Raw genomic sequence first — 11864 nt, 5'->3', positions numbered from 1 at the left:
CAACCTGCTTCCAAACATCATCTCCCTTGATGGGTAACGGTGGATAAGCATGAGATAGAAAATGGTGAAAGAAGCGCAGGTCCTCCATGCTGAATTGGGTCGGTGTCGACTGAAGAGCCTTGGAGGGAATCATGCTCGAGTATTCGCATGCTATGCCCAGTCGTTTACAGTTGTCGCATTCTGGAAACGTCTCTGGGCATTTCACCCTTCGTCGCTTGCAGTTGAGACATCCCTTTCTCGATTTCGTGTGACCTTTTCGCGGTATGGCGCGTCCACGGGTTCGAGTCCGAGGATTCTTGGCCGTCAAGGCGTTCTCCGACGACGAGTCTGCTGGCGATGGAGGCAGCAGATTGAACTTTGCGAGTTCCATGGTTGCTGCTTGGCGTAACTAATCAGTGAGAGGTTGAAATCGTTAATCACGTTGAGATGTTTTGCCTCAGGAAATCGCGTAAGCCCACACGTCACGGTGGCTGTAAGACCGGACTAATCCTTCCCCGCTCGACGCCTCATGAAGAATGGCTGGCGCTAATGATAGAAACTTGGCCATTTTTCTCCTCTCAAATTCTGCCATTGTGTCGATAATCGTTCTGTCGTCGTACAATTCAATTGTATTAGCCAGCGGTGTGCCTTCAAACAGACCGCAAAGCATGAGATGTGACATCGTGTGCCTTTCTCAGGGGTCCATTACCCACCTGGCACTCAGCATACAAGGATGCTGTCCAAAAGCACTCAGCATATAAAACCAGAGCCAATATTGTTGCCACTGGGTTTCATGCCTATCACGTGGTATCAGCGTCATGAGATAGGCATGCTGACACCAGGGCCCAACATGAAGCTATTCAGAAGATGGAAGGATCATTCTCGCAATTAGCTTGGCCAGACCCAGTCTATGCACCGAGCACACGTGACTGTAACCCCCACCCCATCACGCATCACCACCCCAACTCGCAGCTTGAGCCTCACATGAACATGGATGCATGGCATCGACCACGTTGATATTGACACTATTTTCACTGGCCCCATTCATTACCGACTCAAACCGCCTCCTCTCGCCCCCGTGATGAATCTCCCAGCGCCCAATGGCTTGATCCCTCGGCAGGTTTCCCGATCCGACCCACCACAGTGGACTATGCTCTCCGGCCCAGACCGATCACGTCGCTGGCAAATTTTCCAGGCTCTCAGAATAGCTTCCCAATGCGGCAATGGCGACATATGGGTCCAGAAATAGATGACTAGGTCTTGGCCTTGTAAGCTTAAATTTTTACTACTGCTCTCAAAACAGCTTCCGAATGAGTTAGTCGAGACCCAGAGTTGGGGTTTTGAAGACGTAAACGTGTGGATTCTGGGTGTCGACGATGTCGGATCAGTTGTTGTATAAATATGGCGACGATGAGGCTCTTGTGTTGCAGTATCAGGGCAAGAATATCCAGAGAAGCCGACAAGCTTTGAGACTGCAACTCTCGCCATGAAGAATCAGCAGATGGCTTCCATTGTCGAATCGACACTCCCTGAAAAGGGCCCAGCCGTCGACGTGGAGAGTGCACCAAGCTCATCCCCTCCATCTATCCCTGATGCAGATCAAGACTCGGACGGTTCCTTGGACTCGCTGGGAAAAGACATCGAGGGAGACCTCGGTGCTTGGGCATGCGTGCTTGGATCCTTGCTATTCCTGATTCCTTCATTCGGTACGTGCATCAAGATTTAATATCATGGTTCTGCAGCTAACAATCAGTGACAGGCTTCATGGCTTCCATCGGAACAGTTCAGTCCTACCTCAGCCTCAACCAACTGAGCGACTACTCCGTCAGCCAAATTGGATGGATCAGCGGAGTGTACCTCTTCCTCTCCCTCATCTTTAATTTCCAGATCGGATCTATCCTAGATCGATACGGACCTCGGGTTCTCAGTCCCGTTGGAGGCGTGTTTTCCACGGCCACGTTCCTCTTGCTGGCTGAGTGCAAGACCTATTGGCAGTTTATGCTGTGCTTTGGTGTCTTTGGAAGCATTGGCACGGGTATCGACTGCACCACAGCTATCGGTGTGGTTGGAAAGCTCTTTGTTCGTCGTCGTGGCTTGGCCATCGGCACAGCGGTTCTGGGAACATCCCTCGGTTCCATCATCTTTCCCCTCCTCCTACGCTCCACATTCCAATCTCTCGGATGGGCGTGGTCGATGAGAATCGTGGCCCTGGTCGTGGGCATCGTATCGGTGCTGGGAGTCATCTGCTTCCTCTCCTTCGACCGACTTGTTGCCGCCAACTCGACCTCCACCAAGGCCAAGTCTGAAGGCTTCTCTCTTGATCTATCAGCTTGGAGGAACCCGACCTTTGTGTTTGTGTCTTGCGGCGTTTTTCTGATCGAGTTTGTTGTTTTTGGCATCGGTGGACTCCTGCCAACCATCTCGACCGGCGCCGGCTTCACAGCCGAAGATGGATATACCCTTCTTTCCATTCTAGGTGCTTGCTCTTGTGTTGGCCGTTTCAGCATGGGCTTTATCGGTGACAGATTCGGAGCTCTAAACTCGATGATCGCGGTCATGATCCTCACCATCGTCTTCATGGCTACGATCTTTATTCCCTTTAGCACCACGTCAGCTCCTTTGCTGTACACATTCTCTGCACTTTGGGGATACTGCTCGGGGTCTTTTTATGCACTCTCCCCTGGTAAGTCTACCCTGGCACTTGCTTGAAGCCAGCTAACATGCATCAGTCTGCACAGGTAAAACATGCGAGCCCAAAGACTATGCAAGATACTATGGTGTGTAGTAGAGCAATTTTGTCCCCCCTTCCAATGCTAACCATTCATCAGGATCAACCAACTTTTCCGTCGGCATCGCATTGCTGCTGGCCAACCCTCTCAGTGGTATCATGCTGGAGAAGCTGGGCGCTCAGCCATTGGCATGCTTTTATCTTGCCATTGTCTTTGTCGCGGGCGTGTCCTTTACTGTGGCCCGGGGTCTACTCATTGGAAACTTTACCACCTTCAAAACGAAGATATAGATCGCATTAGATACGGCGTTGGTTGCTTTGGGTTGAGCATTGTTGACGGTTGAGCATCATGTGGAGCAAAAAGCATTGGGTTAGAGGCGACGTACGAAAAGAATACTGGACTTAGATATGAGAAGGAGATAATGTTTTGATTATGAGCGGGAAAGGAATCGGGGTTTGCATTGACACGAGGAATGTCGAAATATGAGTGCATGGTGGGAAACGGCTCGGGATAATGCAAAAACAATCCAAGTTTGCTACCCCATCTGCCGTGTCAGAATGCTTCTCCCTGCTCCATTGTTTTTTTTTTACATAGCTTCAATTCTGTGGCCAGACGAAGTGACATGCGTACCCTAAACGCATGATGATGACCCGGCGAACCAATTAATTCATGACATCGGTGTCAGAAGGTGAATCAAGGCCTAGTTATTACTCTTGATCTCACTCCGATCTCCAGCAGTAGGTGCTGAGCGGATGCACCAGCCAAAGCGGCAGCGCATATCCGAAGATGAGGATCGCATCCTTTAAGGCTAGCTGGAAAACTTCTGGAACATTTCTAGATCAGCACAAGCGAAGGACGGGCAAGCCTCAATCCGAGAGTCAGAGGCGGCATCGGAGGTCCGGCTCGTCGCCTTAATCCATCCGACAGCCCGGGGCCGGTCAAACCTCAAGGTCGATCGGCAGGGCTCAACGAGGAAAAGCTATGCCGAGATGCGCAAGGGATGACCCGAGTTGAAGACGCGGCGCTTATGTTGATCTGGGGAACAAGTAACGTATATGATAAGCATGCGGCGCAGACAAGCATGCGGCGCACTTTTCTTAACCTTTAAGACGGAATTGAAGATAAAAACATAATAAAGCATCTAATCAATTTAATTCAATTACTATCTTCTTCCCTAGACTGCTCAGCAACAGTCTGGCATGTTCTTCTATTATGCCCGGCCTTACCGCATTTCCCACAGTGGCCTTCCTTTGGTCGCGCCCGCCCGCCTCGACCACCACTTCTCGACGATTCACCCTGTATTTGCGTATTAACATCCATCTGATTAATTGCTTCCCTTGCCTCATCTATAGTTATCTTCCCTCTATCTTATAGCCGGGTTTTTTTTGCTCTGCGCTGCTTGCTTAGGGCCTCATTTGACCGTCGAAGGGTCTAGACCTCAGACTCTATCAAGGTCATCTTATGCATTATTGCCTTCGTTCCCTTAGTCAATGACTTAAGAGCCTCAAGAATAGACTCTAGAGAGCTACTTTAATGCCTTCTGATTCGTCTTTCGAGGTATTTAGACTAAGAGCTAGCCTCGAGGACTATCTTTGGGGTCTTTAAGACCCAAGGGTTAGGCTGGCTATCCTCCTCCTCAGGGGGCGTTGGGGTCCGTAGCTGGATATTAAGCTTTGATATAATACTTTCGGGGTCTAAAGGAATAAGCCTGGCTCCTCTAAAACCCCCCTTGATATTGCTTTGCGTCATAGTACCCTGGTAGGCGGCATAAAAGGCCAAGAAGAACTCGGTCTTCGAAATGTGGGTAATAGAGCATCTAATTAAATGCTTAATCTCCCGACCGTATGCCATTTTTAGCGGCCCAAAGCACCTAATATCAAGAGGCTGAAGTAGGTGAGACGAATGAGGCGGCATACAAAGCGTGATAATCTTGTTCTCCTCGCAATACTGCTCGAAGTCGACTGAATGGTGACTTTCATGCCCATCAAGGATCAGAAGACGATAGCGACCATTTGATCGCATGCTTGTATGATGATTGAAGTGCTTTAGCCACTCGATGCCAGTCTCGTTATCAGTCCAGCCATTATGAGTCGTCGCGATAGCCCAATCGCCCGGGAGGTTGCTTTCTTGGTACCAGTGAGAGAGGTGATATTGGCCCGCAACCACGATGAACGGCTGGATTGCCCACCCTTCGGCATTAATCGCCTAGATGACTGTAACCCATTCCCGGTTCCCAGGCTAGACTGATTTCGGGTTTCCACGCCTTTCTGCGCCTGTGACGACCATTCCGCTTGTAATCATGCCCATTATAAAGCCGGTCTCATCAAAGTTGTAGATATCGGCGAGGGTGATACCATATTTCGCGATTATATTCGCTACGAGCGTAAACTAATTGCGAATAATAGTTAGATCTTCGCATTTAGCCCTCTGATAGTTATACTTGCGAAAGAAACGCGTCTTGAGGTCTAGATGCCGCTTGATGAAGTTAGAAGCCTATCGCTTGCCGACAGGTGATGCATCGCGGTCAGTAAGTAGTCGGTTTGCCATTTCTTTAACACCACGCAGTCGCGGGGGAAAGCCTCGCGAATCTAGGTCGAGGATGAATTAAACTATGATCTCTTCCTCTAGATCAGATAGCTTGCGTGATTTAGGGATCCAATCGACTCGAGATTAAATGCCATTCCGTCGGCGACGGAGCCTTTGCTCCTTGATCTTATAGATTGTTGCAGCACGTCGGATACTTAGTTTCGGGTCATTTTGAAGGGCAAGAAGGGCAAGAAGCGTTCTTGCCTCTATATTTGATTGTGGCATCCTAAATGGTTGAGAATCAATTGATCAGATGAAAGGAGGAGAAGTTGAGGGATTTTTGCGCCGCATGCTTGTCTGCGCCGCATGCTTATCATATACGTTAAGCAGTAACACCGACTCTCCTCTGTACGCCCCAAATCACAACATTCACATTCCTGAATCGCGTACATCTTCTCACAATCGGCGAAACATGTCACCTACCGACATTCCCCAGAATCGGACACACGGACCAGAAACACCCCCGGAGTCGGGCAAACTCCTCACAGCGCCCGTGGGGCAGCGTGGCCTGATGGATTCTCAGCTCGGCACATCTCTCCAGTGAGATTGCCGCGTGTTATCTAATCCATCTCATCAAATTTCAGGGTCGCCGGGTCTCATAGGTCGGCTCGTCTAAACGCGCGGGACGCATTTCCGCGCTCTGGGCACAAACGCTGTGATGCGTCGTGAGCGGACCCGCGGGAATTCCGCCCTGCAGGACCCTGATGGGGTCTCAGGCTTTCAGCTGGGCGTTTTGTCGTTGGGAGACATAAAATATCACGCGAAGTGTCTCTGCTTGAAGCCACTTGGTAGTTGCAAACGCCGAAAGCAAGAGACTTATAGAGATGGCAGAACAATCACCTCGCGTGGCCGTTATCGGCCTTGGTGAGTGCCTCCCGCGCTAGTCGAGGCTGTATGGAGCTGTACTGACGATGAACAGGCGTTCTTGGCCTCGTGGCCGTCAAAAACTTGACTGAAGAGGGTTTCGATGTGACAGGCTTTGACCGCAACAGCTATGTCGGAGGATTGTGGCATTACACAGACGAGGACAAGACTTCTGTCCTCCCCAGTAAGAGGATGAATGCCGTTCGCAGCCTACAAAACTAACACTTAGCAGCGACCATCATCAACATCTCCAAAGAAAGGGTAACCCGCCTGACTCCAAACCGTCGCCAGTCGGCATACTCACTATAAACAGGGCTGCTTCACAGACTTTCCTTTTCCCGACGATACACCCAGTCATTGCACAGCCGGGCATGTGCAAAAGTACCTCGAAGACTATGTAGAGCATTTCAACCTGGCTTCCAGGCTTCGCCTGAGCACAATAGTCACCGGCGTGCATCGCGACGATGAGCACGATCGCTGGATAGTCGACGTCGAAGGATCAGGCCCAGAGTACTTTGACAAGGTCATCATCGCTTCGGGGATCAACTCTCGTCCTCATGTTCCCAAGTTGGAGGGCCTAGAACAATTTGAGGGCGAGGTCTTGCACTCGCGTGCATTTAAAAGGTACGTTTTTACCTATTGAAACACTATGAGCTTCACTCTCTTACTCGCACTCAGGCCTGAGCTCTTCAAGGGTAAAAAGGTGGTTGTCGTGGGCATGGGCAACACGGGAGCCGATACCGCAGCAGCTCTCTGTGGCCACGCCGACAAGGTCTGGGTGTCTCACAATCATGGAGCTTTGGTGGTGCGTATCCCAATCTCTCCCATCCATGGTGACAGTATTGACCAAACTCGCAGATGCCACGCGTGGTCAATGGAGCCCCCTTTGACCATACCCTAACAGCTCGCAAGGCTGCATTTGCCGGCTTCCTCGAGCTCAACTTCCCGCGCTTCTTTGAGTGGATGTTCAACACCATGTGCAAGAAGATGCAGGACAAAGAATTCAAGATCCGTCCGGAGTGGAAGCTCAACCCTGCGCCGCCGATCAAGCACGCCGTGCCCATCATCTCTGACAATCTAGTGGATCTTCTCGAGTCTGGAGACATCATCTCTGTCGGCGGTCTGAAGCGCGTCGTGGGACCAAAGGAGGTCGAGCTTGATGATGGCACGCGTCTTGATGCTGATACCATCATTTGGTGCACAGGATACAAGACCGAGTTCAATCTGCTCGACCCCAGTGTTGATCCCACACGAAACACCACACCCAAGTGGGCGGGAAGCATCGGATCGCGTGGGAAGCCTCTGCCTCGTCTCTACCAGAATGTGTTCTCGCTCGACTATCCCCAGTCGCTCGCCTTCATGGGCACCGTGGCTTTCGCAACGGGCGCATTTCCACTATACGACCTCTGCTCCATGGCCGTCGCGCAGGTTTGGAAGGGCAACTCTCCCCTCCCATCCATCAAGGAGATGAACCGAGCCGTCGACGCTCAACACGACTTCATCTGCAGCATCGCCAAAGACGGAAGCGCAGTCCCCGGATGGGTACGCCAGCACGAATGGATCGCGTGGGCCAACGAGGCGGCGGGCACGCAGGTCAACGAGCACCTTGGATGGGGATTGACAGGATGGAAGTTTTGGTTCCAGGACAGGGCGTTTTATAAGATGCTGATGGACGGCATCTACACTCCGTTCCTATGGCGCGTATTTGATGGGAAGCGCAAGAAGTGGGATGGCGCGAGGGCAGAGATTGAGAAGGTAAACGCGTACGTGGAGGCGGCCAAGAAGAAGAATGAGTAGAGAATGGTTGCGGACATTGAAGTACGTAATTAATGAAGAGAGGGAGGCTTGTTGGAATCATTTCGGATGCTTTACGGTGGATGTCGCGTAACGCCTCAAATCTCTCCCGACCCCAAAATCCAAGTCGCGATAACTCAATCTTTAATCGGAACCTTTAATCGCAAATGAACCACTCACGAGAGACTATCACCACTCCACCAAGAGTGGATTACGCTTCGGATGCTTCCATCGGAGGCTTTGCCGCAGATTCATGGTACGAAACCCTCCCCATGTCATGCTATGGGATCCTTCGATCTGGTCAATTTGTCAGGTCAATTTGTCAGATTGATCGTCTTGTTGCTCCGCCTTGGCAGAGTAATCCTTCGCCGCAATGTGGTGAGAGAGCGATAATTACTCAGCCAATGCGAGAATTACGCCGTCCATGTCAGATCCTCCAAGTCGGAGGGTCCACGACATGGAAGATCCGTAGGAGTACGGAGTACGGCCATGGAGGATGCGTGTATATAAACTCAAGTAAAGACCAATTGAAATGGCTCAATTCATCAATCCATCGATTAACAAACTCACGACTCTACAAACTCATCTCTTTCTCACTACCCATTCGCTATTACATCATGTCTCACCTCGAGTATTCAGCTTATGAGGGCGCCGGTGAGTGGGCCCGCGACAACCTGGGCTACATGCAGACTGTTCGAGTTGGCGATAGAATCGAAGCCAGCGGCCAGGGTAAGCCTCCAAGGGCACATTATCTCACTTTGAAGCTAACACGCTCATCACAGGCGGTTGGACCGCCGAAAACGGCGTCCCCAACTTTTCCGAGTCCGTCGAGGAGCAAATCGACCAAGCCTTTGTCAACGTTGACACGGCGCTCAAGGCTGCTGGAGGAAAGGGCTGGGATCAGGTCTTCCGAGTCAACTCGTACCATCTCTCCATCACGCCCGAGATCACGGCCAGGATGAGCCAGAACTTCAAGAAGTGGATGCCCAACCATAAGCCCATCTGGACCCAGATTGGTGTCAAGGAGCTGGGTGCGCCCGGCATGGCGGTTGAGATTGAGGTTTCGGCGCATGATCCCAAGGCGTGAGGTTGAATGGGGAAACCACGATATCGCATCCGATTCAATTCTGGATTAAAAATACCACTTGGTATTTTGAACACGGACAGATAGTAAAGCAAAGCATCGTTCTCTGCAAGCTGCACAGAAGACTTGACATGAAGGCCCACCCAGTGTCGAAACCCACAGATTTGAGTTCAACGTTGACCATGCTTATTTTTTCACCCAATATGACTATCCTAGCTGTAATACAACTGAACACCTTTCACCCAATGATAACGAGCTACTGTGATAAAGAGAAACGCTGCAAAATCGGCAAATTTCGAGCTCGACGTGTGGCTCTAGGGTAGCACCCTCCTCAACCCGTGATCCACTTCTGCTGACTAACCCCCCCTCCATTCGCCCCCCACCACTTCCGTCTAGCGCGCTTTTCTTCCGATGATCGCGAGCCTCGTTTTTTTCTTCTTCGCGACCAAGGCCAAAATTGTTTCATCAATCAACAACGCCCTCGAAACACCGCAACCATGGTGCGCAACAAACCGAACAAGAAGAAGGGAGGACCTCCAAATAGGAATAACAGATCCTACCGCACATCTCCTCCCCCTCCCCCGCATGATCGCGGTCGCATCGAATCTGACACTTGGCGACCCGACCGCAGACACGACCTGCCTCCTCGTCCTCCCCCTCGCGATGATTTCCGGCCTGGCGGAGGTGACTCATATAGACCGCGAATGCCTCAGAGTGACTTCACTTTCCGTGTTGATAAGCCTGCTGGAATCCAGGATTACCCGCCCAACAACTATCGCTACGATCGCCCGCGCCGAGATGGCCGAGGTCGTGGACGAGGTGGCCGACGATGGCAGCCACCGCCTCATCCTTCCGAGAGAGCCATCATTTCTGGCGCGACAGCAAACCTTCCCGAGGAGCGCCTAGGAGAAGAGGGTACAGCCAAGTTCCGATCTATCGACGAGCTCTCGGACGATGATGAGCTTGAGATGGACATTTCCGACTCCGAGGAAACCGAGGGCCCCTCCAAGAAGCGCGCCAAAACCGGCGACGACTCTGCATCTGGTGATGCCGCGCCCAAGTGGTCCAATCCCGATCCATACACAGCACTTCCGTGCCCCGACGAGAGCACGCGTAAGAAGAGAGACATGGTGAAGCTGATCCGAAAGGCCCGAGTCGAGGATGAAACCGCTGCCAAACTTGCCGCCTCAACCGAAGCCGAGGATTTCATTTCGTTTGATCTCACTGAAGATGAGGCCAGTGAGGACGAAGTGGTAGAAGTCCCCCCTCCCCCGCGTGAAGCGCCGCCGCCGCCACCACCTACGAACGCCCCCTCTGGGCCGAAGGCCTCGACTGGACCTCTCAACGCGGTAAAAGAGCCCCTGCCAGCTGGACCCAAGCACCAAGCCCTACCTCCAAGAGACACTGGTGGCCCTCTCGGCTCTCGCAAGCGAACAGCAAACGACGAGATCAAGCCTCCCGACTATGGCCAACTCAAAAAGATCAGCACCAAACCTGCTAAGGGCATGCTGCTGTCCAACTGGCAGCCCAAGTCGAACGAGGATCCCTGCCCTTGGGCGACAGTTGACCACTCTGCTACAACAGACATGGCGTTTCGGTAAGTTTGCATCACCCCACCATATCGTGTGTTGCTTGCTGCTATTGGCCCCGGCAACATGTCGACACAGTCACCACTTGAGCCAGGCTGACGCATTCTAGGCTACACAAGGAGATCATTGACTTTTACGAATACGTGAGACCCCGCGATTTCGAGCAGCGCATCCGCGACAACCTTGTCGAGAACCTGCGAAAGGCGATGCGACGCGACGGTAGAAACTTTGCGAGCGCGACGGTCCATCCCTTTGGATCCTACATGTCCGGCCTATACCTCCCCACTGCAGACATGGACCTGGTTGTCTGTTCAGCAAGCTACATGAGAGGTGGTCCGCCGACTTACCTGGCAGCCAAGAGTTGGCTGTACAAGTTCTCCAAGTTCCTCACCAGTCAACGCGTTGCAGATGCCGATTCAATCGAGGTCATTGCGCATGCCCGGGTTCCCCTGGTTAAGTACGTTGACAAGCAAACTGGCCTGAAAGTGGACATTTCGTTTGAGAACCTGGGCGGTGTTCAGGCCGTCGACACATTCCTGCGGTGGAAGCAGCTCTATCCTGCCATGCCCATTCTCGTGACTGTGATCAAGCACTTCCTTCTCATGCGTGGTCTCAACGAGCCTGTTAATGGAGGCATTGGTGGTTTCTCGGTTATCTGCCTGGTCGTCAGCATGCTGCAACTCAACCCACAGGTCCAAAGCCGCAGTCTCGTCCCTGAGCACAACCTTGGCGAGATGCTCCTCGAGTTCTTGGAACTGTACGGCCGCGATTTCCGCTACGAGACCAACGCTATCTCTCTCACCCGACCGGTTGGGTATATTCGAAAGGTGTGTTTCATTGCATCTATTCCCTCCACTTTGCTGACCAGCTCCCAGAACGACGTGTCGACTTTCAGCTACAAGAACAAGGATCGTCTGTCCATCATCGACCCCAATAACCCTGGCAACGATATTTCGGGCGGATCATCAAACACCCCGGCCATCCTCTCCCGTTTCCATGACGCGTTTAACACGTTGCGTGATAGGATGGCGGCTCTTGCCCGGAACCCGAATCGAGGAGACATCCTCGAGGTGATCCTAGAGGGCGATTACTCGTCCTTCCAGATGCAGCGAGACTTTCTCCGACACTGCCACGAACAGTATATCGGACCTTGTTCTTCTTGATTCATCTGTTGCTGATGCCAACACTTCATTATACCCATCGGTTCTATATGCATGATTTTGATGTCGGAGTTGCGGA

The 11864-nt window shown here is 51.9% G+C and overlaps 4 protein-coding genes across 4 annotated transcripts; all 4 read left to right on the top strand.

Moving 5' to 3' along the window:
* Positions 1-1465: 1465 nt before the first annotated feature.
* Positions 1466-2998, top strand: LRP88_05585 (major facilitator superfamily domain-containing protein; the record flags this gene model as incomplete). Its single annotated transcript, XM_083242135.1, has 4 exons — positions 1466-1685; positions 1739-2662; positions 2718-2756; positions 2808-2998. The coding sequence occupies 4 exons, from the start codon at positions 1466-1468 to the stop codon at positions 2996-2998; spliced, it is 1374 nt and encodes a 457-aa protein (XP_083103283.1).
* A 3120-nt stretch (positions 2999-6118) lies between these two features.
* LRP88_05584 (flavin monooxygenase-like protein) lies at positions 6119-7955 on the top strand (the record flags this gene model as incomplete). The annotated part of the gene is made up of 6 exons (XM_083242134.1): positions 6119-6158; positions 6214-6342; positions 6391-6419; positions 6472-6782; positions 6837-6963; positions 7017-7955. 6 exons carry the CDS (start codon positions 6119-6121, stop codon positions 7953-7955), a joined length of 1575 nt encoding a protein of 524 aa, XP_083103282.1.
* A 614-nt stretch (positions 7956-8569) lies between these two features.
* LRP88_05583 (Endoribonuclease L-PSP/chorismate mutase-like protein) lies at positions 8570-9039 on the top strand (the record flags this gene model as incomplete). The annotated part of the gene is made up of 2 exons (XM_083242133.1): positions 8570-8681; positions 8735-9039. The coding sequence occupies 2 exons, from the start codon at positions 8570-8572 to the stop codon at positions 9037-9039; spliced, it is 417 nt and encodes a 138-aa protein (XP_083103281.1).
* A 494-nt stretch (positions 9040-9533) lies between these two features.
* Positions 9534-11788, top strand: LRP88_05582 (uncharacterized protein; the record flags this gene model as incomplete). The annotated part of the gene is made up of 3 exons (XM_083242132.1): positions 9534-10633; positions 10735-11452; positions 11501-11788. 3 exons carry the CDS (start codon positions 9534-9536, stop codon positions 11786-11788), a joined length of 2106 nt encoding a protein of 701 aa, XP_083103280.1.
* Between the last annotated feature and the right edge of the window lie 76 nt (positions 11789-11864).

The sequence above is a fragment of the Fusarium phalaenopsidis genome (genome assembly GCF_050370095.1).
Source record: "Fusarium phalaenopsidis strain FUZ10S chromosome Unknown contig_32292, whole genome shotgun sequence".
NCBI classification, from domain to species: Eukaryota; Fungi; Ascomycota; class Sordariomycetes; order Hypocreales; family Nectriaceae; genus Fusarium; species Fusarium phalaenopsidis.
Note: the sequence above shows the minus strand (reverse complement) of the source record. Positions and strands in the feature narration are given on the sequence as shown.